This window comes from Phocoena sinus, chromosome 6, assembly GCF_008692025.1.
Source record: "Phocoena sinus isolate mPhoSin1 chromosome 6, mPhoSin1.pri, whole genome shotgun sequence".
NCBI classification, from domain to species: Eukaryota; Metazoa; Chordata; class Mammalia; order Artiodactyla; family Phocoenidae; genus Phocoena; species Phocoena sinus.
Window position 1 is genome coordinate 92,234,511 of NC_045768.1, and position 26,888 is coordinate 92,261,398.

Sequence of the window (26,888 nt, forward strand, 5' to 3'; positions counted from 1 at the left end):
TAAATTAAACAAGATGGAATTAATTGATATTTATAGGACATTCCATCCAAAAACAACAGAATACACATTTTTCTCAAGTGCTCATGGAACATTCTCCAGGATAGATCATATCTTGGGTCACAAATCAAGCCTTGGTAAATTTAAAAAAATTGAAATCGCATCAAGTATCTTTTCTGACTGCAACACTATGAGACTAGATATCAATTACAGGTAAAAATCTGTAAAAAATACAAACACATGGAGGCTAAACAATACACTACTTAATAACCAAGTGATCACTGAAGAAATCAAAGAGGAAATCAAAAAATACCTAGAAACAAATGACAATGGAGACACGACGACCCAAAACCTATGGGATGCGGCAAAAGCAGTTCTAAGTGGGAAGTTTATAGCAATACAATCCTACCTTAAGAAACAGGAAACATCTCAAATAAACAACCTAACCTTGCACCTAAAGCAGTTAGAGAACAAAGAACAAAACATCCCCGAAGTTAGCAGAAGGGAAGAAATCATAAAGATCAGATCACAAATAAATGAAGGAAACAATAGCAAAGATCAATAAAACTAAAAGCTGGTTCTTTGAGCAGATAAACAAAATAGATAAACCACTAGCCAGACTCATCACAAAAAAAAGGGATAAACTCAAATCAATAGAATTAGAAATGAAAAAGGAGAAGTAACAACTGACACTGCAGAAATACAAAGGATCGTGAGAGATTACTACAAGCAACTTTATGCCAATAAAATGGACAACCTGGAAGAAAGGAACTAATTCTTAGAAATGCACAACCTGCCAAGACTGAACCAGGAAGAAATAGAAAATATGAACAGACTAATCACAAGCACTGAAATTGAAACTGTGATTAAAAATCTTCCAACAAACAAAAGCCCAGGGCCAGATGGCTTCACAGGCGAATTCTGTCAAATATTTAGAGAAGAGCTAACACCTATCCTTCTCAAACTCTTCCAAAATATAGCAGAGGGAGGAACACTCCCAAACTCATTCTAAGAGGCCACCATCACCCTGATACCAAAACCAGACAAAGATGTCACAAAGAAAGAAAACTACAGGCCAATATCACTAATGAATATAGATGCAAAAATCCTCAACAAAATACTAGCAAACAGAATCCAACAGCACATTAAAAGGATCATACACCATGATCAAGTGGGGTTTATTCCAGGAATGCAAGGATTCTTCAACATACGCAAATCAATCAACGTGATACACCATATTAACCAATTGAAGGAGAAAAACCTTATGATCATCTCAATAGATGCAGAGAAAGCTTTCGACAAAATTTAACACCCCAAAATAAAAAAATTCAACACCCATTTATGATAAAAACCCTGCAGAATGTTGGCATAGAGGGAACTTTCCTCAACATGATAAAGGCCATATATGACAAACCCACAGCCAACATCGTCCTCAATGGTGAAAAACTGAAAGCATTTCCACTAAGATCAGGAACAAGACAAGGTTGCCCACTCTCAGCACTATTACTCAACATAGTTTTGGAAGTTTTTGCCACAGCGATCAGAAAAGAAAAAGAAATAAAAGGAATCCAAATCAGAAAAGAAGAAGTAAAGCTGTCACTGTTTGCAGATGACATGATACTATACATAGAGAATCCCAAAGATGCTACCAGAAAACTACTAGAGCTAATCAATGAATTTGGTAAAGTAGCAGGATACATACTCTCTTGATTAATGTAGCTTTGTAGTATAGTCTGAAGTCAGGGAGTCTGATTCCTCCAGCTCCATTTTTCTTTCTCAAGATTGCTTTGGCTATTTGGGGTCTTTTGTGTTTCCATATAATTGAAACAATTTTTTGCTCTAGTTCTGTGAAAAATGCCAATGGTAGTTTGATAGGGATTGCACTGTATCTGTAGATTGCCTTGGGTAGTTCATATCATCTTACCTCATGTGCCTACTTATCTCTAAGTGAGTCCTGCACACTGTATTTGAAAAGAGAGGCCTTGGGAGTTGTTAACCTTCTTCAGAAAGGATTTTCATTTACTCCCACCCAGTAACTGGGCAGCCAGTGCAGGGACTGTTTACTTTCAGACCACCCTCACTCTTAGGTTGCAACTTGATAACCCACCCCAATGTAAGAGGATTCACAGGGCTCCATTCCTTGGTGGCCCTGCAGTCCAACTTTTGTCTACTTGGCTATTAAAGCTCTGCTCAGCCCCTTAGCTTTGTAGTAAACATCTCCAGGGCAAAAGCAGCCCCATTTTTAGGCTCAGCACTTTGATTTCTGCCATCTTCTGAATCTTGGCCTAGAAACCGTTTGCTCTTTTTAGCTCTCTTACTTGATATATTTTCTAATTTTTCTAATTGTCCTTCACTGACAAGTATGTGTGAATCATGTGCTCTTCCATTCCCAAGAGAGAACCTTAGTGGATTCCTCTTCATCTATACAATATATTCTCAAATTGCTCTGGAGATGTTAATTACACTTATTCCAAAGTCTTCTTTAAACAACTAGAGTTGTTTATGTGAAATCTGTTTCATCAGGTTTTACCTTTTTGTTTACGAGCTTAGTTCTTTAACAGAATTAGTTCTGTTTACATATGAAACTGTTCCCGGATGTCTGCTCATCTTGATATTTGCGATGCCAGTTTGCCCATGCTTTCAAAGACCTCCTTCCCTCCAGGAGGAGGATACTGCCCCCAGGTGAGAGCCACTTCCTCAATCTGCCAGCTAACACCCACTTTTGCCATTTCTCTCTGGCCAAATGCTCCCTCCCAATGCCCAAGAATCACCTCTAAAACAAATGTCCTGGCAACAGAAGGCCTTCATCATCTGGAGCAAATGCTTGCATTCTGTCGAATATGCCTCAGTTTTCCTTTCAGTTGGGCCCTTGTGGAGACTTGAAAAGGGGGAAAGAAGGGTGAGAATGCAGTAGTGAGAAGGAACTGCAAGGAGAAGAAAGACTATGAGTAGGACCAGGAGACAGGAAAGCAGGGGCCCGTGGACAAGAAAACACAGGCAGCCCACAGGGCTGGACCTCTGAGAGGGTGAGAGGCTGCAGAGATGGGGCCAGGGAACAGGCTGTGGCACACTAGAGCCAAAGGGGGATGAGGAGTCTGCCCTCCATGTGGCAGGCAAGGAGGAGCTTGGGGGACTGAGCAGAATTACTTGGTCACTTGGTCTGCCATGTGGAGGGCCTGGCTTGAAGTGCCACCTGGCACAGCGGTCTGGTGCCAGGTCCACAGACCCTGGGAAACAGCAGAGGTTCCTGAGAGCTGGGTCACTCACCAGCAGGCGGGGGCCTTCTGGAAAGTCACAGGCCTCCAATGAAGACGAGTATGTAGGCAGGCAGGAGGCTTGCTTACACCCGTTCTCTGCTTTCCATACTTTGATCAGTCCCCGCTCATCCACGGTGACAGCCAGTTGCAGCCGAGGGTAAGTCACCAAATTCACCAGAGCTGCAGGCTGTAGAGGGCTAGACAGAGCTCCGTGCCCTAGGCAACAACAAAATTAACGTAACAACTCACATAGGGCCCATTTATTTCCTAAATGCTTATTATTTTCATTCATTTGACCATCACCCAGTGCACACGGGATTCGCAGGTGTAAAGGATGTGATCCCCATCCTCACAGGCTGCACAGCATGGTAGGGAACACAACACAGGAGCAATGTTCTACCACAGAGGAGACAGGTGTGTCCTGGAGGAGAGCAGTGGCTGAGCATGGGTGTTGAGACTGCCTGGGGTTGGTGCCATTGCAGGGGGACTGAGGGTGGGGTCCTTCATGTGCACTGGGCACAGGATGTCTGAAGCACTCCCAGTGGTTACCTATGGCTCAACTAAAGAAGGCTGGGCAGGGAGGCAGGACCCAACACTACCCACCCTGCCCAGGATCTGGGCTGTGCTTGGGACCCAGGCTGTGCTGGGGACCTGGGCTGTACTCAGGACCTGGGCTGTGCAGGGCTGCATAAAGAGAACTTCCACGTGGAGCATCTCACTTGGTCCCCAAGGAACCCAGGTTTACAGATAAGCTAATTCAGCCTTGTAGTTGTAAACAGTTTCTGTTGCATATCTACAACTGCCCTGCTCAGAACATGCCCTTCCCAGTGGTATGCCCAGCAGTGCCACCGCGGGCCAGGCCTGGCGAAGGCCCATGCCCTGTCACGGCCATTAGCACAGAGGAAAATGACTGGTCCGAGATGGGCTGATTCCCAGATACATGGTCTCTCCCACGATTCTGAAAGCTAGAACAGCGAGGTAAGAGCCCGGGTCCAGCAGGCCCACAGCACATTAGGACAGGGCATCAGAGAACCAATCCTCTAATTGCTGTTTCTGAGTTTCTCAGAGTTGCCACATGGGGTTTGTTTCCAATTTGGAGTTATTACGGTTCTTTTTCTATCTGGTGTTATCATGTTAGCATGATCTTTTTCCAATCATGATATCCCAGTATTCTTCCATTCTTTTCTTTCTTCCCCCTCACATCAGCAAATCAACAGTTGATTTCTGTTGCTTAAACAGCTAACAAGACTATTACTAGTAGGGACTCAGCACCGGTGACTGGCTCATGTCAAGTAGGTCTCGGAGAATACACATTATTCACCAGTGGCTAGTAGTATGGAAGTGGGTAAAAAAGCAGTGAAACTCCCCTTCCCATTTCAGAATAGGAAGTAGCAACCAGGGAAACAGAGTTCAGAAACAGGCTACATACTGCATGACTCCAACAAAATGATTGAGCTTTTTAAAAATAAAATAAGATTGGAGATGTGTTCACAAAGAGGATTAAGATTGGGAAGCCAGGCAGAATAGGTGCCGAGGGGTCTAGCCCTAACAGTCCCACACTGTGACCAATGGACCACACTAGAGTTCAACAAACCATGGCCTGCAGCCAAACCCAGCCCACTGACAATTTTTGTATTTTCATTAAAAAAAAAAAATCAAAGACTATTTCATGACACATGAAAAAAACAAGAAACTCACATGTGAGTGTCCATAAGTACAGTTTTATTGGAACACAGCCACTCCCTTTTTGTTTACTTGTATACAGCTGCTTCTGCATTTCAGCCACATAGTTAAGTAGTTGCAACAGGACCACGTGGTCTGCAAAGCCTGAAATATTTGCTCTCTGGCCCTTTACAGAAAAGGTCTGCCACCCCAGCACCAAAGCTCTTTATGTTCAAGTCAAGACCTTTTTGTTTTGGCAACTATGGAACCTCCCAGCCTTCAGGTCTTCTTCCTGCCCAAGAGCTCCTCATCTAAGCCTGTGTGGTCTCATGTCCACAGCATAAGGTGGGTCAGGGCAACACAACTGCAATGAAACAGAAACCAGCCACCTGCACCCATCAGTCACCAGAGACCTTCACTTGAAATTATAATGTCAAACATCACAATGTATATGAGGAAAATAAAGCACGTGGAAGAGAAAAAAAACATAAACAAATGAAAAAACTGACCATGGAGGAAAGACATATGAGGCAAATAACTGTATCCTTTAAACAACAAAAAAGAGCAATCAGAGAATATGAAAATGGATAGGAAAGCTTTTAACAATTAGTACCAACCAAGTTATCGAGGTTTTAACACTTAAGTTTGCAAGTGGGGTGAGTAAAAGCTGCATTATCTGGGCAAAACCACCCAGAGGCTGGCATTGGCTCCAATGGGGACAGCACAGAACTGGGCATGGCAGCTGTCAATCCCCTTGCATAAACAGCCTCCATCAGGCACTGCAAAAATGCCCATCTCCCTGAGGTAGGACAGCAGAAAGTCAAGGGCATTTGCGATCAATCAGACTCAAGTCTGAAGTGTGACCTGGCACAGCGACTGAGCCTCCTGCAGCTCAGATTTCTCATCTGTACAATAGGGCTCCCACTCCTCACCTCACAAGTTGGCTGTGATGGTAAAGAAAGGCAAAGGGCCTTGCTAAGACTGAGGACATAGCAGGATCTGGTCACTTCTCATCCTGGCTCCCTCCTGGACAGCTCACCTCTTGCAGATCCCAGGCACACACGGTGCCATCTGACGACATGGCGCACACCATGGACTTCTCCCGCCCATCAAACCAGTACTCTTCGGTTGAGATGTAGGCCAGCTCATCTATCTGTCCTGAAAGAGAACACAGACTTGCCTTAAGCACAAACATGGATGCCTGGGATGTGAACATTCAACTTAGTGAAGGGGAGGCAGTCAAGTCATTCCTTTTCTCTCTCAGGAGCATGACAGGTGCTGATTCTGGGGACAGTGGTGGACAGAAAGAGCTGGGACTTCAGACTTACAATTTGGGTATCATGCCTAGGACTGCCTACCACCCACCAGCCATGTTACTGTGAACAACAGTTACAACATCCTTATCTCTTAGTTTCTGTTTCTTTCTACTCTGAAATAGATGTAATGATCTCTGTTAGGATCAAATGATAACAGAGGTATAGAACATAGCAGAGTATGTCCTCATTATGTGGCATTTTCCAACTAATTTGCTGAAAAACCAAATCCCTGGAGATCTGACCAGGGAAAGAGTGGGAATGCACAGTTGCCACCTTCCCCACCCCATACCTTTGTGCCCAGCAATGGCTTTGCAGATAAAGTCCTTCTCTGGCCACCCAGATTCCATTTGGAACTCCAGCTCGGATCAGCAGAGATAGTACTGTTTCCATGTCTGTGTGCCCAGGGTCATCTGGGAGGCTTTACAGGAGGACCAGTGTCTCAGACACAGCTGCCTGAAACAAAGACTCCACAGTCCCAGGCAGAACAGGAGTCATTAGAAGGTGTTTTGGCATCAGTAGGCCTAGCTTTGATTCCCAGCTTCACCATCTACTAGCTTGGACAACTCACTTTGCCTATGTAGGCCTCAGTTTCCTCCACCGTTAAATGGGGATAATGATATGACACTGAATTAGTGCTCACCACATGTCAGGAATAGGTGCTTTTTGTGTTTCCAGTCAATCTATATAACAACCCCATGAAGTAGGTCCTCATCTCCATTTTAGATATGAGAGAGGGGTTAAACAACGAACCTAGGGTCATGCAGCCTTGGTCATGCAACTGGAACTCAAGAGTCTGCATTTTTTTGAAGCCTCCAACTATTGTTGAACTTCAATTTTGTCAGCCCTTTATGCATTTTGTTGCTTTGTTATTAGGTCCATATACATTTATAATTTTTTAGATCTTCTTGATGGATTGATCTGTTTATTATTATAAAATATCCTTCTTTGTCCCTAGTAACACTTTTTGTCTTAAAGTTTATTTTGTCTGTTATTAGCATAGTCATTCTAGCTCTCTCTTGGTTGCTGTTTGCATGGTATATGTTTCCATTCTATTATTTTCAACCTGTATCTTTGAATCCAAAATGTGTCTATTGTAAAGAGCATATACTTGGATATTTTTAATCCCTTCTGCCAATCTCTGCCTTTTCATTGGAGTGTTTAATCCATATATATTTAATACAACTGATAAGATAGGATTTACATATGTCATTTTGCTTATTTCTATGCATTTTTCCTTCTATTCCTCTGGTACTGCCTTCTTTTGTATTAAGTATTTTCTTGTGTCCTATTCCCTTGTCATTTCTTCAACTGTATATTCTTTTAATTCTTAGTGGTTGCCTTGGGGATTACCGGATAAAATCTTAATTTATGACAATCTAGTTTTGATTAATATCAAGTTAATAGTATCAAAAAACTTAGCTCCTGTGTAGCTCCATTTTATGCCCCTCTCATTCATGCTGTTGTCATACAAATTACTTCTTCATACATTATGTACCCAATGGAGAGTCACAATTATTGTTTTATGCAGTTGTCCTTTAAATCACATAGGAAAAAAGGAGTTACAAACAATTCATTTATTTTGCCTTTTATATACACCCATGTGGTTACTTTACTGGTGCTACTTCTTCTACTTCTTCACATGGATTCAAGTTCCTGTCTAATGTCCTTTCATATCAATCTGAAAGACTCTCTTTAGTATTTTTTGTAGGGCACGTCTACTAGCAACAAATTCTTAGAGCTTTTGTTAATCTGGGAATGTCTTCATTTTCTCCGTCATTTTGCTAGATATAGAATTCTTGATGACAATCTTTTTCTTCCCACACCTTCAATACATCAGCCCACTCCTTTTTGGGCTGCATGGTTTTTTATGAGAAATCAACCATTAATCTCATTGGGGTTGTCCTGTACATGATGAGTTGCTTCTCTCTTGATGCTTTCAAGATTCTGTCTTTGGCTTTCAAGTTGGATTATAAAGTGTCTCGAAATGGAACTCCTTTGACTTTATCCTACTTGCAGCTCACTGAGCTTCTGGATGTGCAAATTAACATTTTTCATCAAATTTGGGAAGTTTTCAGCCATATCTTTAAATACTTTCTACTTTCTTTCTCCTCTCATCTGGAACTCCCTATTATTTGTTGCTTGCATGCTTGATGGTATCCCACAGGTCTCTTAGGCACTATTCATTTTTCTTCATCTTTAGCTTCATTGTGTTCCTCAGACTGGATAATCTCAACTGACCTATATTCCAGTTTACTGATTCTTTCTTCTGCCTGCTCAAATCTGCTCTTGAATTTTTAATTTGATATTGTACTTTCCTACTCCATAATTTCTGTTTAGTTAGTTTTTATAATTTCTCTTTATTAATATTCTCTATTAATGAGACACTGTTCTCATACTTCCCTTTAATTCTTTTCACATGGTTTCCTCTAGTTCTTTGCACATACTGAAATAGTTGATTTAAAGTCTTTGTCTAGTAAGTCTGATGCCTGGGCTTCCTTGGGGACAGTCTCTATTGTTTGCTTTGTTTCCTGCATATTAGCCACACTTTGTATCTTTGCATGACTTATAACTTCTGTTGAAAACTGAACATTTTAAATAACATAATGTAGAACTCTGGAAATCTGATTCCACCCCACCCCTGTTTTATTATAGCTGTTATTATTTTTTGTTTGTTTAGTGGAGTAAATCTAAAAAGTTTCTGAACTCTGAAAGTCTGTATTCTTTGTTATGTAGGGCCACTTATGTCTCTGTTCAGTTAAATTAATGTGCAGTAATGAGAGAACAGAGATTTCCTAAATTTCTGGAACCACTAAATTTCCTAGTCATTGCCAAATGCTCTATGTGCAGGTTGGGGCATGTGTTCAACACTCAGCCAGGCAGTTGACTTCTCTGTCTTAGTCTTCACTTCCTGCTTCCACGGAACCTCAAGGTTAACCAGAGGTAAAAGTTTAGAGCCCTTTTATATCTTCCCTGAGTTAGCACACAGCCCTGCATAAGCACTTGGCCTTCTAGATTCCTAGGAATGTGTTGGAGCTTTCCAAAACCCCTAAGGACATCACATTCCCAGTTTTCCTTTTAAACTCTTTGGTTGGCCTATTGTTTCCTTAACTATCATTCATCAACTCTGATTAAAGACTAATTAAAAAGTTAATCAGGGCTTCCCTGGTGGTGCAGTGGTTGAGAGTCTGCCTGCCAATGCAGGAGACATGGGTTCATGCCCCGGTCCGGGAAGATCCCACATGCCGCGGAGCAGCTGGGCCTGTGAGCCATGGCTGCTGAGCCTGCGTGTCCGGAGCCTGTGCTCCACAACGGGAGGGGCCACAACAGTGAAAGGCCTGTGTACCGCAAAAAAAAAAAAAAAAAAAGTTAATCAATTCTCTTTAGTTGTCTTGACAGATGCCCCAAGGTAAAGGTTTTTCACATTGGGTGAACTTCAAGCAAGGTAAAATAAAGACAGCTTACATGTGAGCTCTTCCAGGAAACACCAGACAGGTTGAACAATGACAATTCTCTGGGAATAAGGCTTTGAAGAATCTCTAATCCCATTCTTACCCTTCCAGTGACTGCAGCTCCTGGTTTCACTGTGATTGTGAACTGTTGGTATTCAAGGCTAACACAAAGCTGGAAGGTTGTTATGGGAACAGAGCAAGTGAACACTTGCTGCTCTTACTGAGAATAAGCCATTTTTTTCTTGAATAAACACTTCCCAGACTACTGTAAGTCTCTGGTTAATTTCCAGAGTTCTGTAAAAGTTGATTTTGACAATTTATGCCAGTTTTCTCATTGCTTTTATGGAACAGAAAATTTTCAGAAGTCATTAATCCACCATTTTCCAAGAGTCTGCATCCTTAACTTGTATGTATCAATAACTACTCACAATTCTATGATAGCAACTCGCTTATAAGGCTGTTGAAGATAAAACATTAGCTCATCCACACTATGGAGAATACTGAATCCCCACCTAGTCTGTGGACCCCAAAGTGAGTGAGACATGGCCCTTGCCCTACGAGTACTCTCAGCTGGTGGTTAGGAGGATAAGTAAAACTAAAATTCCGGAGAGAAATGCTAAGTTTCAGAAGGGGCAGCCTATTAGTGCCATGGAAGTAAAACACAAGGAGAGTGAACATCTGGGAGAGGATTAAGGAGGCCCCGTGGACACAGGCTTTCAAAATTTACAGTCACCAGAGTTGATACAGCATCAGAGGACTCCAGTCATATCTCACAGAGGAGAAAAATGAGGCTGGGTGGGAAATAAGTAGCTCACAGCCCATGGTCCTAATAAGTACAATGCAAAGAGTTTCTCTCCATTCAAAGCCTGTACACTCACTGAGCACCTATGTGTCAGGCTCTGTACTAGGCACTAGTGACCTCTAACACACTGGGAAGGATCCAGTGCTTATGTCGGATATGGGTTTTCCTGTCCTCACTGAAACCCTGTTCCTTCTACCAGAAGTAGCATACTCACAGCCTGCAGGCAGAATGGGCATCCAGATTACCTTGTCTGGCCTGCATAGGATTGGCCTACTTGAACTAGCTGTCAATACTTAAAAATCAAGAGATTTCACATACAAATTAGGTAAAAGAAGAAGATCTCTAGCTATACTGAAATCAAATTCTCACCTGGAAAAATTTATCTGGGGCCACACAGAACGGTACTCCTCAGACAAGAATGAGCTTTCAGGGAATTCCCTGGTGGTCCAGTGGTTAGGACTCCGTGCTTTCACTGATGAGGGCCTGGGTTCGATCCCTGGTTGGGGAGCTAGGATCCTTCAAGCCGCATGGCACAGCCAAAAAAAAAAAGAATGAGCTTTCAGCTCCACCATGGCCTTCACCATCCCTTTTATCTCTTGGACTAAGAGGCTGAGTATCAGCTGCCTCACATCATCATTCTTACGTTGTTGACTTTCTTTTAGTTGAAATAAACAGAAAGGGAAATTTCTTGTACCCATATCTCAACCTAAACAGTGTGAAAATAAAAGCTAGACTAAGAAGATAATATGGTTTAAGAAAAAGGGGGGATAACATTTCTTTGTGGAAGTGAAATCTATTTCTACATATTTAAGGCCATTATACATCAAACCATAAGTAGGAACCATAACCAATATTCAGAAGAAATAAAACCAAGTGATTTGACCAAAAAAAGGGCAGACTGTCAACAAGGCTGAAGTGTGCACATGAGTAAAGTATGAGATAAGCCTCTGAAATACAAGGATGTATCAAGTGAAAAAACACCATGGCACCAAAACCTTTCAGAAAGCAATTAACAGCAAAACAATCTACTGTACACAAACAAAATATATATATATATATTTTTTTTTTTTTTGCTTAAACAAAAGCAAATATTTGCAATTTTACTTTTAACCAAAAATCTAACGCATAGTGTGTTAAAGAGATGGCAGAATTTAAAAGGTCATGAAGCATTTTAAAGAAGTAACTTGCAGTGTTTTAAATTAGAATTATAGAGTACATATTAAAAACATATGACCGGTTAACCATGTTCATTACTGTGTCCGTAAGAGTTTCTATGGGCCTGGAGAGTTTTGGGGCCTAGTACCCATGACAGATACAACATTAGAAATGACACGTGCATGTGAAGATGCTCCTGGAATGCTGTTGCAGTTGTCCCAGTTCCAGAAACATAAACCCAGTGTTTTTTATATAAACATAGATCAAGGATACCATACCAAAGAATGACTGTAGGCTAAAAAGAGTTTAGCACCAAAAACTATAAAATAGTAATGAACCGAAAACCCATTCATGACTTGGCTTGCAGACAGCTGAAGAATCTGCTTGAGGAACCTGGAGGTACACACAATATGGTAACACATGCATACATGTGGGGGTTAGGTGATAAGCTGCTCAAGAGATTTTATGAACTGCTGAAAGAAATATATTACTTATGTTACTCAAAGGGAAATTCCTACCCCAGCTTATCAGTAAAGATGAGAACAAAGACTAGGGTTTAGGGTTGGCATCCTACCCATTTCAACTGTGAGAATTGCCCTCCAAGGGCTTCCACAAATAGTTACACCAATCTATGAGTCAACTCATTTATTTCTAGTGACACAGTGTCTTTGAGAATCACATTTGGCAAGACATTCTCTTGTCCACTTATCTACAGAGAAATCAATTTCCAGAATTGAATGTTCTATGTAGAGTACATTCCCCAAATTGTAGAGATAAAGACTGAAATCCAGTAAAAGTTCCCTTACTTTAAAATTGACTAGAGATTAACATCATTTTTCTAATTAGTATGATTAGCAATAAAAAAAATGAATAAAAAGCAACAAAGAGAACAGTGCTGTATGATACTGAAAACTAAATATGGCAAGATTGGCATTCCACAATTCTCAAATTTATCAATTCACAGTTATTATAAAAATAAAAACCATCAAGCAAAGATTCCCTCCATGTTTGGAGGAAACTTCATGTGAACAGTTGTTTTCCATAAGGAAAGACTAAAACTAAATGTAGCTCCTAGTTGATATCAAGGCTATATAGTCTCTCCTATATACTACAAGAGGCAGAAGATCTGACACTTACCCCTTGGGACAAAAGAAAAGATGTCAGGTTCCAAAGGAGGAATGAACAGAAAAGAAAAATTTAATAATTTAATTATTAAAATATTTTTTATTATCTACTTTTAATTTTTTGAATTTTATTTAAGTTCTAATATCAAACACGCTTATATAACTATGTTGTTACACCAAAGTTGAAATCAAATAAAAGTGGTTCATTTGTCTATTGATTTTTCTATCAGCCAGCTGCATTCAAGTTGCTGTACATTTCTGCCCCTGAGTTTGGCACCCCCACCTACATCAACCTCCACTTGATTAACAAAATTGCTTATATTTCAATACACTATAAAAAAAGTCTCACATCCCCAACTAGGGAGGAGTTTCCTGCTGGTAAGGGCTGTGGATTGTCCCTTCTTGTCTACTTAGCAGAAACGCAGCGAGTGCTGAAAAGTACACCCCTCTCTCCTTTGAGGGATACTCTCCTGAGCAGGCCTGGCTCTTCCTCCACTCACCTCCACAGTTCCTTGGTCCTTGAAGCCTCATTCCAGACCTAGAAGAGTATCTGGTCAGTCAACATGCAATTAGTGCCTAGCCTGCCAGGCCCTGTGGAGGGGACAGAGAGCTAAATGAGACCCAGTGCTTGCACTCAAGAACACTCACCGTGGGGAGTTAGAGACAAATTCAGACAATCAAATAAAACACACCAAATAATGAATGACAAAGGAGAGAATGACCAACTCAGTTGGAGCCAAGGGGTTCAGAAGTAATTACTGATCAACTCCTGAAGGATGAGCAGTTATCCTCTAAGAAAGCGGCTGAAGTATTTCAGGGAGAGAAAGATCCACTTGGGCAAAGATTCAGAAGTATGAAAAAGATGATGAGTAGGTTGCCTTAATCAGAACATAGAGAAAGGAGCTGGAGACAGGCTTAGACCAACTCTTGGAAGTCAGAAGGGCAAAAACAGTGAGAACTGTGAATGGAAAAGTGGCAAGTCAAACTGTGTTTTAGGCTGCTATGAGAAGGAAGGATTTGGAGACTTCCCTGGTGGTCCAATGGTTAAGAATCCGCCTTCCAATGCAGGGGGCATGGGTTGGATACCTGGTCGGGGAACTAAGATCCCACATGCTGGGGCAACTAAGCCCATGAGTACTCTAGAGCCTGTGTGCCACAACTAGACAGCCCGTGCACCGCAACGGAAGATCCCACGTGCCACAACAAAGATCCTGTGTGCTGCAAATAAGACCCGATGCAGCAAAATAAAGAAATAAATATTTTTTTAAAAAAAAGACTCTGATCTTCCACTGTAAGGGGCATGGGTTGGATCCCTGGTTGGGGAAGTAAGATCCTGTAAGCCATGTGGTAGGGCCAATTAAAAAAAAAAAAAAAGAGCGAGAAGGAAGAACTGGAAACGAGGGCAGAGCAGCAGGACCCATAAGAAGGCTGCTGCAATGGAGTAAATTAAGGCTCTGGCTAAAGGGATGTCCCAGAGATGGTGAAGGAACAGAACTGCTACCTGGGGAGGGCACACAGGCCCTATTCCCACAAACTGCTCTCTGCAGAAGTATCTGGAAGAGATTCAGGTGGCCCTGGGAAGGGATCAGAGTACCCTGCCTCCCCCTCCCTCAGGCCCACACCTGCATCCTGGAACTTCTTGGCCTCTCCAGCTGGGCCACCCTGGATTCTGGAGCCTATACAGCTTCAGTAGAAACCACTCTGGAGCTTTCTGTGGCCCAGACCTACTGAGGGTCCCATCCAGATGCGTGGCTTTCCAGGCCCTGGCAGAAATTACAACCATCCTATCTGAGCCCAGGTTCCTACTTCCACAGCCCTCACTCACCCAAAATCAAAGTTTCTCAGTCCTTAAGAAATCTTTTTGGCTAGTAGGAATGTAAAGTTGATATTTTTGCAATAATCAAACAAGTAAGAAGATTTCCGCATTCTGTTTTTCTATAGTTCCCGGTTCAAAACCAATTGAGATGTTCTTACTTCCCTAACATAAAAATTATAGTATGTAATATAGCCTGCAAAATGGGTATTACCCACCTTGGAGAATGCCTCTGTTAGATGCTGATCTTCATGATGACACTGTGAGGCAGGGTTTATTGACCTCATTTTACCTAACAGGGAAACCAGAACCTGGAGAAGTTGCTGCTATCAAAGGGTAAACGGCACCTCCCTTTCAAAATCTGCTGGGAGACAACCTGGGTGACCTCAGCCAATGCACTCATGGCACGATACTCACTTTCCCTATTGGTAAAAATGGGGATAACAACGCAGTATTTTACTTGATACATTTAAGTTATAATTACACAATTCAGGTAAGGGTCTGTTTATTAATCTTTTTGTAAAATGATATAATAATGTATTTTAAAAGTAAAGAAATTCATTTACTCAACAAACATTTACTTAGAGTACACGAAATATCAAGCCATACGCTGAGTGTATACACACAGTGATCATACAGTGGTTATACACACAGCGATGCAAGAGACAAAAGAATGAGTCTAGCGGGGGGTCGGGGGTGGGGGGAAGCAAACATTTAACAAGTACAGTATGTGATCATTTAGTTACAGTTGTGCTGCGTAAGAGCACAGAGGAGGAAGAGCTCGGAACACCACAGGGGCAGAAGCGCTGATCAGACTAATGCACTAAACAGGCACTTAGGGCGCACAGCCAGTACAGTTCGACTGGCTGGGAAGGGACAGGCGGAGCCCGCAGGAGGAGGTGCCACTCACGGGGAGAGCACGGCTTTCCAGGCAGGCCTCAGAAGGGAAATTCCAGAATATTCCAGAAGAGGTGGGGATCCCTAGGCCAATCTTAGGGGTGAACCCTGTTCACAGGTGCCCGGTGCAAGCCAACCGCGCAGGAGCTCTGGACACACCGACAGACGGAGGGACGGAGGGACGGAGGGATAAGAGGCTTTCAGAGAGACCCCTTCATAGGTCGCCGAGGTCGCCACCCCGGGGGCCAAAAGCGCCCTCTGCAGATCGCGGATTCAGGGCCGTCCGACGCCCCCTCCCAGATTTGGGAAACTGAGGCTCCGAGGGTATGGGCCGACCGTGGACACGCCAGTGTCCACGAGCCCAGCCCTGCCTCCCGCCTGGGACAGGACGCGCTACCCTGTCCACCTGGGCGACGCAGAGCATGTCCCGGGCCTCCAAAAACACATGCAGCAGCTCGTGCAAAGCCATCTGCGGCTCCACAGCGCCCGCCCCCATGGCTGCCTGGGTCGGGCTACGCCTTTGCTGCGCTTGCGCCCCCGCAGCCCGAGCCCCGCCCGCTCGCTTAATCCTCGCCCAGCCTCCGCGCTTCCTTTCGGAACACCCACTTCTACTAATCCGCTCACCAGCCCCACTTCTACTTGGCCTCAGACTGGCTTCTGCCCTTGTCCTGACATCTGAGACCCTTGCCCACCCCCTTATACTGACATTCATCCTCGTTCTGACCTTCGCCCTGACCCTCATGCGGGACCTCGTGGTGCCCCTGAACCCAGCACCTTCCGAGCCCTTGCCCTGGTGGCGGCCCTTATCCAGACCTTGATCCTCTTCCTCAGCCTCGCCCTAATCATCACCCTTGACTTCATTAGCATCTGACATCTACCATACTCCTGTTCCTACCCTCACCTGACCCTGACTCACCCTAGTACACACCTTCATCCTGAGCTTTGCCCTAGCCCCGACCCTGGCCTTCACAATCACATTCAGAATGACCCTCAGCCTCCGTCTTACACTGGCATTGGCCCTTGCCCAAGCCCTGGCCCTAACCTGATACCTCCCTCATCATGGCTCCTGCCCAGGCTCTCACCCTACCTAGCCTTAGCCCCGACCCTGGTTTTGGTCGTGGCCTTGGCCAAGATCAGATCAGAGTTAGTGTAAGGGTGAAGGTCACGATCAAGCTCAATGTCACAGCAGCCAGAGTCACAGTCAGGATGAGGGTAAGATCAGGGACAGAGTGATTAAGATCAGAATCAGAGTGAGGGTGAGTGTCCAATTCAAGGTAAAATTCTATGTCAGGTTAAGGATCAAGATAAGAGAATGGTCAGGGTCATGGTGTCAGAATCAGGTTCAAGGACAAGGTCACTATAAGGGAAATTTTAGATCCAGGGTTCGGTTCAAGATCAGTGTGAGAGCCAAGGTTAGGATCAGGTTGAGGCTCCATTAGAGAGGATCAGTGAGAGGATGAATGTCAGGATTAGGATGATGGTTATTGTCAGGGTGAAAGTAAGATTGAAAGCTGGATTCAAGTTGACAGTGGATGTCCAGTTCCGTGTAGGATTCAGGGTCAAGGTGAGGGTGAGGTTGATGTTCAGGATTAGAGTCAGTGTCAAGTTCAGGGTCAAGATCAATGTGAGGTAATGTCAGGGTCAGGATGAGCATGATGTTCATTGTGAAGGTCAAGGTCAATTAAAAGTCAAGGTGGGTTCCTCTTCTATTGCTGCTGGAAGGAATTAAGTCCTCCTCCTCCAACTCTCCCTCCCCCCAACCCCATTACATTGGCCCAATCTGCATAATCCAGGATACTCTTTCCATCTCAAAGTCTGTACCCTTAAATCACATTTGCAAAGTCCCTTTTGTGTGTAAGGCAATGTATTCACAGGTTAGGACATGGGCATCTTTGGCAGGGGGCACATTATTCTGCTTACCACAGAGGGTCAGAGTTTGGTTTATAGTCAAAATCAAGTTCAAGGTTAAGTTTCAAAGTGAGGCTGGGTCAAGATGAAGGTGATGATCAGGCTGAGGATGAGCCATCATAATAATGAAAGTCAGTGTCAGTGTGAAGTTCAATTTCAGGGTCAGGGTCTAGATCAGGTTCAAGGTCATGATGGGATTAGGGTGTCAACAGTGACAGCCAAGTGTGAGTCCATGTTCTGTGTGAGGCTCAGCATTAGGATGAGGACCCAGGTCAGGGTGAAATGGAGGTCTAGGTCAAGATGAGTGTCAGGATCAGGATCATGGTCAGGCTTGGGGTGCAGACTAGTTTCAGGTTGAGTGTACAGTGTAGTTCAGCATCAAGGCACAAGTTCAAGGACAGGGTGGGTCAGTATGATGGTCCTTGTCAAGGTGAGGATTCAGTCTAGGGGCAGAGTGAAGTTGAGGGTCAGAATCAGATTGAAGGTGGTGAGTATCTCATTTATCACAGTATTCACAATCAGTGTGAGAGAAGCTGTCATTGTCAAAGATAAGTCAAGTTCAGGGCAAGTGTGAGGGACATGTTAACCATCAGGATCATAATGAGCATCAAGGTAAGAGGAATGTCAATTAGAGACTCGGGGTTAAGGTGAAGATGAGAGCCAAGTTCATGGACAAGGTTTAGTTCTAAGTCAAACTGGGTCAGAGTTTGGGTGAGGGTCAGAGTCAATGCCAAGATCAAAGCCAGGCATGGGTGGGGAAGGGGCTGGCAAAGAATTGAGGGTGAGAGTCTATGTCAGGGTCAGGGTGATAGGGTCAGGTTAAGTGTAAGGTTTAGCTATGGTCAAGGTGAGGGTCAATGTCAGGTTGGAGTAAGCTTTAGTCTTTGTGAGTGGAACTGGCTGAGGGTCAGTGGTCAGGGTTTGGGTACAGACTTGCATTCATACGGAGGTAAGAGACACCAGAAACTGAGCTAGACTGAAGCTTAGAATCTACAGATGTGGCTGGACAAACAGGCAGAGGCCAGATCCTTAAAACACCTCTAAAGACATATGAGACACTCAGACTCTTCCCTGAAAACAACTGGAGTTTACTGTGCTTTGCCCTCTAAGAGCTTGGAGGGCAGTGACTGTGGCACTGTTAGTCACCTCTGTGACTGCAGTGCTTATAGAATTCTATCCACATGAGCACAAAATGAATATTTTAAGAATAAAAGATTGCTAAGAATAAGTTTCCCTGATTTATCTGTTTTTATCTATCTGTGAACCAATACCACATTGCTTATTTATTACAGCCCTATGATAGTCTTGGTATCTGATAGGGTAAGTCCTTTCATCATTTTTTTTTTTTGCCTTTTCTTCTGCTTCTGCCTCCTCTTAACCCTTTCATTTCCACATATATTTTAGAATTGGCTTACCAAATTATTTAATAAGAAAAACAAGAGCCAGTTCAGATTGTATTGGGATTTACTGAATTAACAAATGAGTTCCAGGAATGTCTGTCTTCTTATTTGCCCAGTATCTCTGAGTAAAGAGGAGGCCCATGTGGTCCAGGCTCACCCGTATCCTGAGGGTGATGTTGGTAAACCAGCTTAAGGTGTGGAGGGTCACTTATTGGGTCCCCAACTTGAGCCATTCCTGGGTCCTGATTTCTGCCAACTCACCTCCAAAAGGGAGCTCTGTCACATGAAGCACCTAGCAATCCCCCAAGAGTAAAGTAGCCACGAATGGGGCCACTTTCCCATTGACCACAGAAAGCAAGGGCCAGGGGATGATGCTACCTTAGCCACTTCCCTCAACTGGAAAGGAAGAGGGGCATACATCACGTAGAACTACCGGGGGGTTTTATAATAAATCTCAAAAGTGAACTAGTGTTTAATGTCTCTGAGAACAAAATCAACCCAAACTTTCCTTCCCACTTGGATTTCCAACATGAGGACATCCTAAACTCAGCGCTCCCCCAAATGGCTCTACCAGGACTGACCCTGACCAGGAAGGCAGCAACTAGAGAACCAGCCCCATGGCAGGCATGACAGCGGAACTCACTGCCTCCTTCTGATGGATCTGTTACCAGCACACAGATGGGAGGCCGACAGCACAGGCTGAGGGTCCCCTCTGCTGAGGCTGGATGGCCTGGCCAGGAGCAGGACCACTGTGGTCTAATCAGGCCGGAGCAGAAGAACAAGAGGCCTGGCTTGTCCTGGGGAGGGAAGGGGGGGACACGCCGGTGGGGTCTGGCCCAACGTCTCAGCCCTCCAGGATGAAGGGCCGAATCAGCTCTGGGTTCAACAGCGACTCCTCGAGAGGCCGGTCCACGTGGAAGTCATGGATGTGGGGGGGTCCTGGGGGGGCCTTGAGGGCAGGTCCCCCTGGGCGCTGAGGAATCGGCAGCTCCGAGGGGTGGGCAGGCAGGGGAGCTGTGAAGAAGTACTGGTGCAGGAGGGCCTGAGGGTAGCAAGCAAGGGGCAGCAAAAGGAAACTGGTCACCTCCCCGTCCCAGCTTCAGCCACTTCCCGCCGAGGAGGAGATGTGAATATTGCCCTGAAGAGTATTTTTCCTTCATCTGCTCATCGTTCAGGTGACTCCAACACCTCGGAGTGCTGTTTGAGCACTGCTCCAGACACAGGAGATGCAGCGGTAAACAGAACAAAGAGCTCTGCCTGCAAGTTTTCCACAAAGTGAGGGGTGGGGGTAATAAACACGATAAAGAAGTAAGACAAACAGTGCATCAAATGATCAGTGCTGTGGGAAAGAGAAAAGTATGAGGTGGGGATGAGGAATACTGGAGGGGCTGCAGGCCTGAAGAATGGTGAGGGGAGGCCCTTGGGAGGTGGCGTTCAAGCAGAGACCTGAAAGGTGAATGAGTGAGGCCTAGGGACAGAAATGCACAGACCCCCAGAACATGGGTGATCCCTGGGGCCCGAGGGGAGTGAGCAAGGGGAATGGGAGCTGGCAGAGTCACAGAGGTCATGGCCCCAAATGTGTGATGCCTGTGGGCCACTAGGACCTGGCTTCTCCTCTGAGGGATCCCCAGGAGGGCCCTGCAGGTGAGGATACGACAGCCTACCTGGACAAGGTCCCTCTGCCACGTGGAGGAGAGACTAAATGGGCAGGAGAAGCATATTCTGGAAGGCGATTGGTGGGGGGGTGGTGGTGCTTAGACTGGAGGCAGCAGCAGGGGGCTGAGAGGTGGTCAGTTGGCCTCAGTACACTCTGAAGGTGCTGCTGACATGGGAACTCGCCAGGGCCATGTGTAAACACACGCTGCTAGTGCCAAGGGCAGGGAGGGGAGGCTGCCATGAGGCCAGATGGCCAGGTACACCCGACAGAGGCCCTCACACCATCAGCCATCAGCCCATGGTCCTCCCCTCCTCCCCTGCCTTCCAGCCACAACCCACCCCTCCTGGGTCCTCCTCTCCAGGCTTCTGCTCATCATTTCTCTTGCGAAAACAACTCCCCATGCTTAAACCTGCCCTTCTCCAGGAAGCCTTGCATGACCCCAAAGTCAGTCCCAACAACCCTCCCCTCGGCTCCCACAGACTGACAGCCCTGCCTCACCACAGGGTGGAGACCCCACAGGCACAAGTCATGTCTGTTCACTCTGGATCAGGGTCCAGGACAATGCTCAGCACGTGCCACATGCTAGTAAATTCTTGTTGAAGGAATGAAGGGATGAAGAAGCGAGTCAGCAATAACCTGAGACTCGCTCTTCTGCGAGGTGTGCATGCCCTTCTAATGGGCCACCCCTGGCCACCTGCCCTCTAGGGTCCCCTCTAGGATCCACTCAGGAGAGGCACACCTGCCCTGCACCCTCCTACCCCTGGCTCCAGGGGTTCTGGTCCCAGCCCATCACAGGTTCTGAGAATCTCAACCTGCTGGGTCAAAAGGGCACAGACGAGGAGGGTCAGGGCAACGGGTGTCACCCTACCTGGGAGGCTGCAATGCGCTGGCGTGGAGGGTAGAGGAGGAAATGCCCCAGCAGGTCCAAGGCCTGGGGAGAGGCATCGGGCAGCACCTCCTCCAGGGGCACGGGAGCCTGCTCCTTGAAGGAGATCTTGTTGTAGTCAGGCAGGTCCTTGATCTCCTGGAGGAGAAGGGGGTCCATCAGGGCCGGCACCCACACCGCCAGCCCCCTTAGGTGTCAGTTCTTGCTCCCTGTCACCAACCTGCTCCCATTCACTCATCACTCCCCCATCCATGCACCCCTGCTCACATGTCACTCATGACATCACGTGCTCACTCAGTCCTTCAGTCCTTCCTCCACATCTCAGGCGCCTGCTCCATGCCCTGCTCGGTCTGAATGCGTGTGTGCTGGGGACGGGTGGGAAGGGATAGGGCTTGGGCCCTGGCCCTCCCACCTCCAGCAGGGCAGGGGTGGAGGAGATCCCACGCTGGGCCAGGACCGAGGTCCGGGAAGTCAGGGAGGCATGGGGCCACGAGAGAGAAGGTGCGGGTCAGGGGAGTCACTAGCTACTGGGGTAATAGAAGCCACCCGCCCCCACCCCTCCCCATTGTAGGCCCCTGCAAACCGGCCAGACTTGAGGACTGGGGGTGCCCAAGATTCGAAGCACACAGCAAAGCTGTTCAATGTCATTCTCCCCTGGGAAAAGGGGGGACCCGTTCAACAGCTCCCCCAGGATGCAGCCCACAGCCCTGCAGATACAGAACCCAAACAACTCAGAGATCTCACACCATGGAAACAGATCTCCCCACACCAGCACCCACACCTCACACTGCGGTCAAGATACCCACAAAGTAGACTTCAGGCTTCATAGCTAAGGATACAGATCCCCAAACAGTCAAAGACTTCAAGTCTAGAACACAGAGCATATCCCCCTCTCTAAACAGCTCTCAGGCCTCAACTCTGGAACACACATCAACCCCTCAACAGTTCTGAGACTTCTCAGAGCCTCACATTCTGGGACACACTGCCACCTCCTCCCATTCTGGGGCAGACTCCAAAACGGCCCCCAAATCTCAAACTCTTAGGCATATACAAACCATCCTACCCCAAATAAAGGTTCAGGGCCTTCATATCCAGGGACCCAGGCCTCTAGATAGCTCAGGAATATTGCAACCTGGGATATCACCCCCTGCATAGCAGCTTAGATGCCCCATGCCTCAGACCACCTCCCCGACCTCAGCCCAGAAGCTTCCTACTGGGACAACCACTCTGATCCCACTTGACCCCTCCCAGCTCAAAACTGTCAAGGGGAGGAACACTGATCCCAAACTCCTCAGAGATACTCTAACCAGGGGAGACACCCCCATGGCAACCTAGAGCTCACGGCAGGAAAACCCCCAAATGGCTTAGAGACCTCAATGCCCAGGAGGAAAAGGTGACCCAACGACCCACATTTCCCCTTGCCCAGCCCATAGGAGTCTCACCACAGGTCGACACCCTGATCATACTGGCGGGCACCATACAGGAGCTCAGGGGCTCGGTACCACCTGTGAGAGGAGGGCAGGTGGTCACAGCCAGGTCACCGGTCTGTCAGGAAGCTGCCTTGGAAGGTCATCCTGGCCCCCACACCAGCCCCAAGAGCACTGTTTGGACAGAGGGTCCAGAAGCACCTCTTCCTAGCAGGAGGGTTGGGGCCTGTCTATTGCTAGGTCCTGCTTGGGAACTGGTCCTCCCTACCTGGTGGCCACCTGGTGTGTGTAGAGACGGCTGCCATCTGGGGAAAAGACCCGGGCAAGGCCAAAGTCCGCTATCTTGAGCTGGCCCGAGGCACTGATAAGCAGGTTGGCTGGTTTCAGGTCCTGAGAGCACCAAAAGAGGCATCAGTTCCTCCAGATCCCCCACAGGACCTCAGGATAGGAGGGCTTGGCAGGCTGGGCACCCAGGTCAGCACAAGACCAGACCTCCTCCAGGGCCCCAGCCCTGGCCTCCTACCCATAGGCCCTGCCCCCTCTGTCCCTTTTCTAACCATGCCCTTCATCAAGGGCTGGCCTACCCACAGCCCAGCCACCACCACCCCAGGTCCCACCCCAGCCCATGCTGGAACTGACTCGATGCACAATGTTGTTGGCATGGCAGAAGGCGACCCCCTTGAGCAGCATCTGCAGGTAGCTCTTGACCTGCGCCTGGGCCAGCGGCCTCTGGGCGTGGCGCACCACCTCAGCCAGATCTGACAGCATGAACTCGAAGGCCAGCACGAAGCCTGCGCCATGCGGGAACACGGCCTTCAGCTGTACCACCTGCAAGCGGGGCATCCCATCAGCCACCAGTCTCACATGGCTCAGACTCTCTCTGGGACCCTCAGCCCTTGCACCAACAGAGGACCAGGCAGGCAGAGATGGTGGCATGAGATCTGAGCTCAGAATCAGGGAGCTTGGTGATCTCTTGCTTCCCTCTCCCAGGAGAAGGCAAGTCCCTACTCTAATGCTCCAGTAAACACTCAGGGAAAAGGAGGTCTAAGAAAGGCGACTTAGGGCAGTGTCTGGTCCCCCATCCAGCCCACGAACTGGAAAATCACCTGGAAACACACACACACAGGTGATCACAACTCCCAGCAGTGGGAGAGCAGGAGACATGTCATATATACTTCCTGAGGGCCCACAAGGTCACAAGGGCAGGCTGCACAGTAGTGAACAGCAGCAAGGGCTGGTGGGTCCTGAAGGACTTTAAGGAGTTCAGGGGACAAATGACTGACAAATGACCAAACAACAAACATATAGGGTATTTTGATGAAGATTCTGATGAAGAAAGAAGAGAAGGCATCTGGGAAGGAGCTCTGGGCCAGGGGACAGCAAACACAAGGCCCAGAGGCAAGAACAGGAAGGAGGCTCCTCTGTTCTGCACTCCTGGAGTCTAGACAGTGCTTATCATGGGAGAGACACTTAAGAAGTTGTGAATGAATGAAAAAAGAGGCTGGAGTCGGGTGGAAGCAGATGGTGACAGTTCTTTCAGAGTGAAGAGAAGCCTCTGGAGCTTTTCAAGCCAGGGAGTGGATGATTTTATGTACATTTTTTGACTGTGGAGTGGAGGCAGTGGCCGGGGGGGGGGGGCCGGGGGGGCAGGGGAGCCTGCTGTAGTTGTTCTGATGAGAGGTGAGGATGGCCTGGGCCAGGGTAAGATCTGGAGTGTTTTAAAGATAGACTCTTCAGGACTGCTGAGGCACAGGAAATGGGACAGTATCACCAGCTTCCTATGGGCCCTCCACCTCTCCCACACACAAGCTGTCAGCAAAGCCCTTTTACTTTCCTCAAAAAACAAGAATGGCCATATTGCTGTTTTTCTGATGTTGAGGGTAGTAGACACTCATTTTACAGATTGGGACAAACAAATACATTCAGATAATACCCAAAATTATAATGAAAAAAAAACAGCAAAAGAAAAACCCTATCACCTATAGTCAACCTTAGGAGTCTATTCCACCAGACTTTACAAGAGACATGGCACACACAGACATGTATTCATATATATATACAAAATATTTTCATACAAAACCAAGATGACACATGCAGTTTTATAACATGCTTGTGTCACCCAATATATCAAGGACATCTCCAGAGAATAAGAAACAAGTCAGAGTATCACCCACCCTTAGGTGGGTGGACCTACCCTTGTCACTCCCCAGGAAGTTAAGCACATCCTCTACTCAGGACATGGACAAGAAAGAATACCACAAAGAGAAGGAAACTGGGTGTGTGAGGTGTCTCTCTTCGTGTGCCCACAGCCCCTCCCAGGCCTGTCACAGCACAAACCACGCCAGATGGGCGCTGTAGCCTTTGTCCATCTCCCCTACCACACTTCAGTTCTCAAGAGCAGGGTAGGGGCTGGTTTCTGTGTTGCCAGTGGCCAGTAGAGGGTAGAGTCTATGGGAGGCCCCAATGTTAAACCGTCCTGATTCTGCGATCAGACCTGGGCCAAAGCCTCCACAGACAAGTGGAACAAGCTGAGCACCCATAAGCTGGTGGCTGTGCCTCCTCCCCTGGCCTGAAATAGGGAGAGCCTGAATGTGCCTTGCGGAGCAGAGGACAAAACTCAGAAGGATAATATACATAAAGCAGTTAACCTGGCATGCAGAACATAACAGGAGCTCAATAGGTGGCAATTATTATCTTCAGAAATCACTAAGTGTTTTGAGAAAAAAAAGGGTTAGTTAGTGAATGAGCGAAGGAGTACGCCAAGAAATACGTGAGTGAACAAGAGGGAATGAATGAGTGAAGTAATTGGGTGAATAAGGGTGAACAACAAGTGGAGAAGAAAGGGAGTGAGTGAGGGGTGAGGAAGCAAATGAGTGAACAGAGTGACTGCAGGACCTCAGAGTGGGAGTGAATGGAGGAGGGCGGGAACCAGCACCTCAGAACACCAGCCCCACTCACATACTGACTGTCCTCGATCTCCTGCAAGGCCTTGATTTCCCGCAGGGCCTGGCTGGGGATGCCATCCTCCAGCCGCCGCAGGGCCACCTTCTTGAGGGCAACGATCTCTCCAGTCTGTTTGGGACAAGACGCAGACACTGCAGTCCCATCCCCGGCTGGAAAAGGGGATGCGACGCTGAGGCCTGAGGCCCTCGTGGGGGTGGGACGCGCCCCCCACCCCGTGCTGGAGGGAAATCAGGGCTAGCAGGCGCAGCGCTGAGCAAACAGCTCAGAGACATCCACGCCACGCTCCTAGGGGGCACTCTCCGGAAGAAAGCACCGCTGGTAGCTGGCCGCAACATGGACGCCCTCCACTCAAGAGAGCAAAAGAGGGGGGAGCACGCCACGAAAAGCTGCGGGGAGGCAGGAGCCCAAGCGTGGGTCGGGAAAATGGGTAGATCTCAATGGAACCGAAGGAGGAAGGGCTGGGTGCTCACCTCCACGTGCTTGGCCTTGAAGACGATGCCGTGCGCGCCCTCCCCAATGCGGCCCAAGATGCAGTACTGCTCCATAGCCCTCTGCCAGACACCCGGACCCTCCGCAATCACAGCCCCTCCCCGGCACCCGTACCTTTCCGCATTAGCCCGCCCTGCCTCCCGCGCCCAGAGGCGGCTGCCTAGCAACGGCGCAGGAAAGAGCGCAGAGGCCGGGAGGCCGAGGGCAGCTACAGGCGGCGTCCGGGCCTGTCTGCGCCTTCCCCTAGGCCCTCGCCATCACGCCTCAGTGAGCTTCATTCGGCGGAAATCACCCGTGCGCAGACCGTGCCAGCGGGAGCGACACCCACCGCCGACCCCTCACGGCACTGCCGGACGTCACGTGACGAGTGACGCCAGGTTACGCAGAGGGGCGGGGGCATGCAGCCTGGGAGCAAGGCGGAACAGCCTTGGAAGCGGGCTACCTAGGCGGGAGGGTGGAGCCACTCTCCGGGGTGGAGGCGGGGCACTCAGCGAGGCGGGCGGGGCAATCAGCTGGGCGAGCGGGGCACGGGGCGGGGCTGAACAGCCGGGAGCGGGACCACGGCGCCGAGGTCGCGGCCAAAAGGTGACGGGGCGGGGTCGCCTCCTCGGGCAGGCCAGGGTACCCTCGCCCCCATACCTAGAGGTGCAAGTTTCCACCTGTGAGAACCTACAGGTGCCATTTC

The 26,888-nt window shown here is 47.3% G+C and overlaps 1 protein-coding gene across 11 annotated transcripts; it reads right to left on the minus strand.

Moving 5' to 3' along the window:
• Window positions 1-4,974: 4,974 nt before the first annotated feature.
• On the minus strand, window positions 4,975-26,572 carry CDK20 (cyclin dependent kinase 20). 11 transcript variants are annotated; one of them, XR_004350405.1, is made up of 9 exons: window positions 26,185-26,557; window positions 25,709-25,822; window positions 23,390-23,578; window positions 23,019-23,140; window positions 22,766-22,828; window positions 21,907-22,030; window positions 21,306-21,461; window positions 5,956-6,074; window positions 4,975-5,280 (listed from the first exon to the last, which is right to left on the minus strand). XR_004350405.1 is itself a non-coding variant. In XM_032635271.1 (9 exons), the coding sequence occupies exons 1-9, from the start codon at window positions 26,257-26,259 to the stop codon at window positions 19,701-19,703; spliced, it is 1,377 nt and encodes a 458-aa protein (XP_032491162.1). In that variant the 5' UTR covers window positions 26,260-26,557; the 3' UTR covers window positions 18,816-19,700. The 11 variants fall into 11 exon arrangements, 9 of the variants coding, with proteins under 9 accessions (XP_032491162.1, XP_032491168.1, XP_032491166.1 ...); XR_004350406.1 differs by having other exon boundaries at window positions 5,849-6,074; XM_032635271.1 differs by lacking the exons at window positions 4,975-5,280; window positions 5,956-6,074 and adding exons at window positions 18,816-20,037; window positions 20,445-20,641.
• Between the last annotated feature and the right edge of the window lie 316 nt (window positions 26,573-26,888).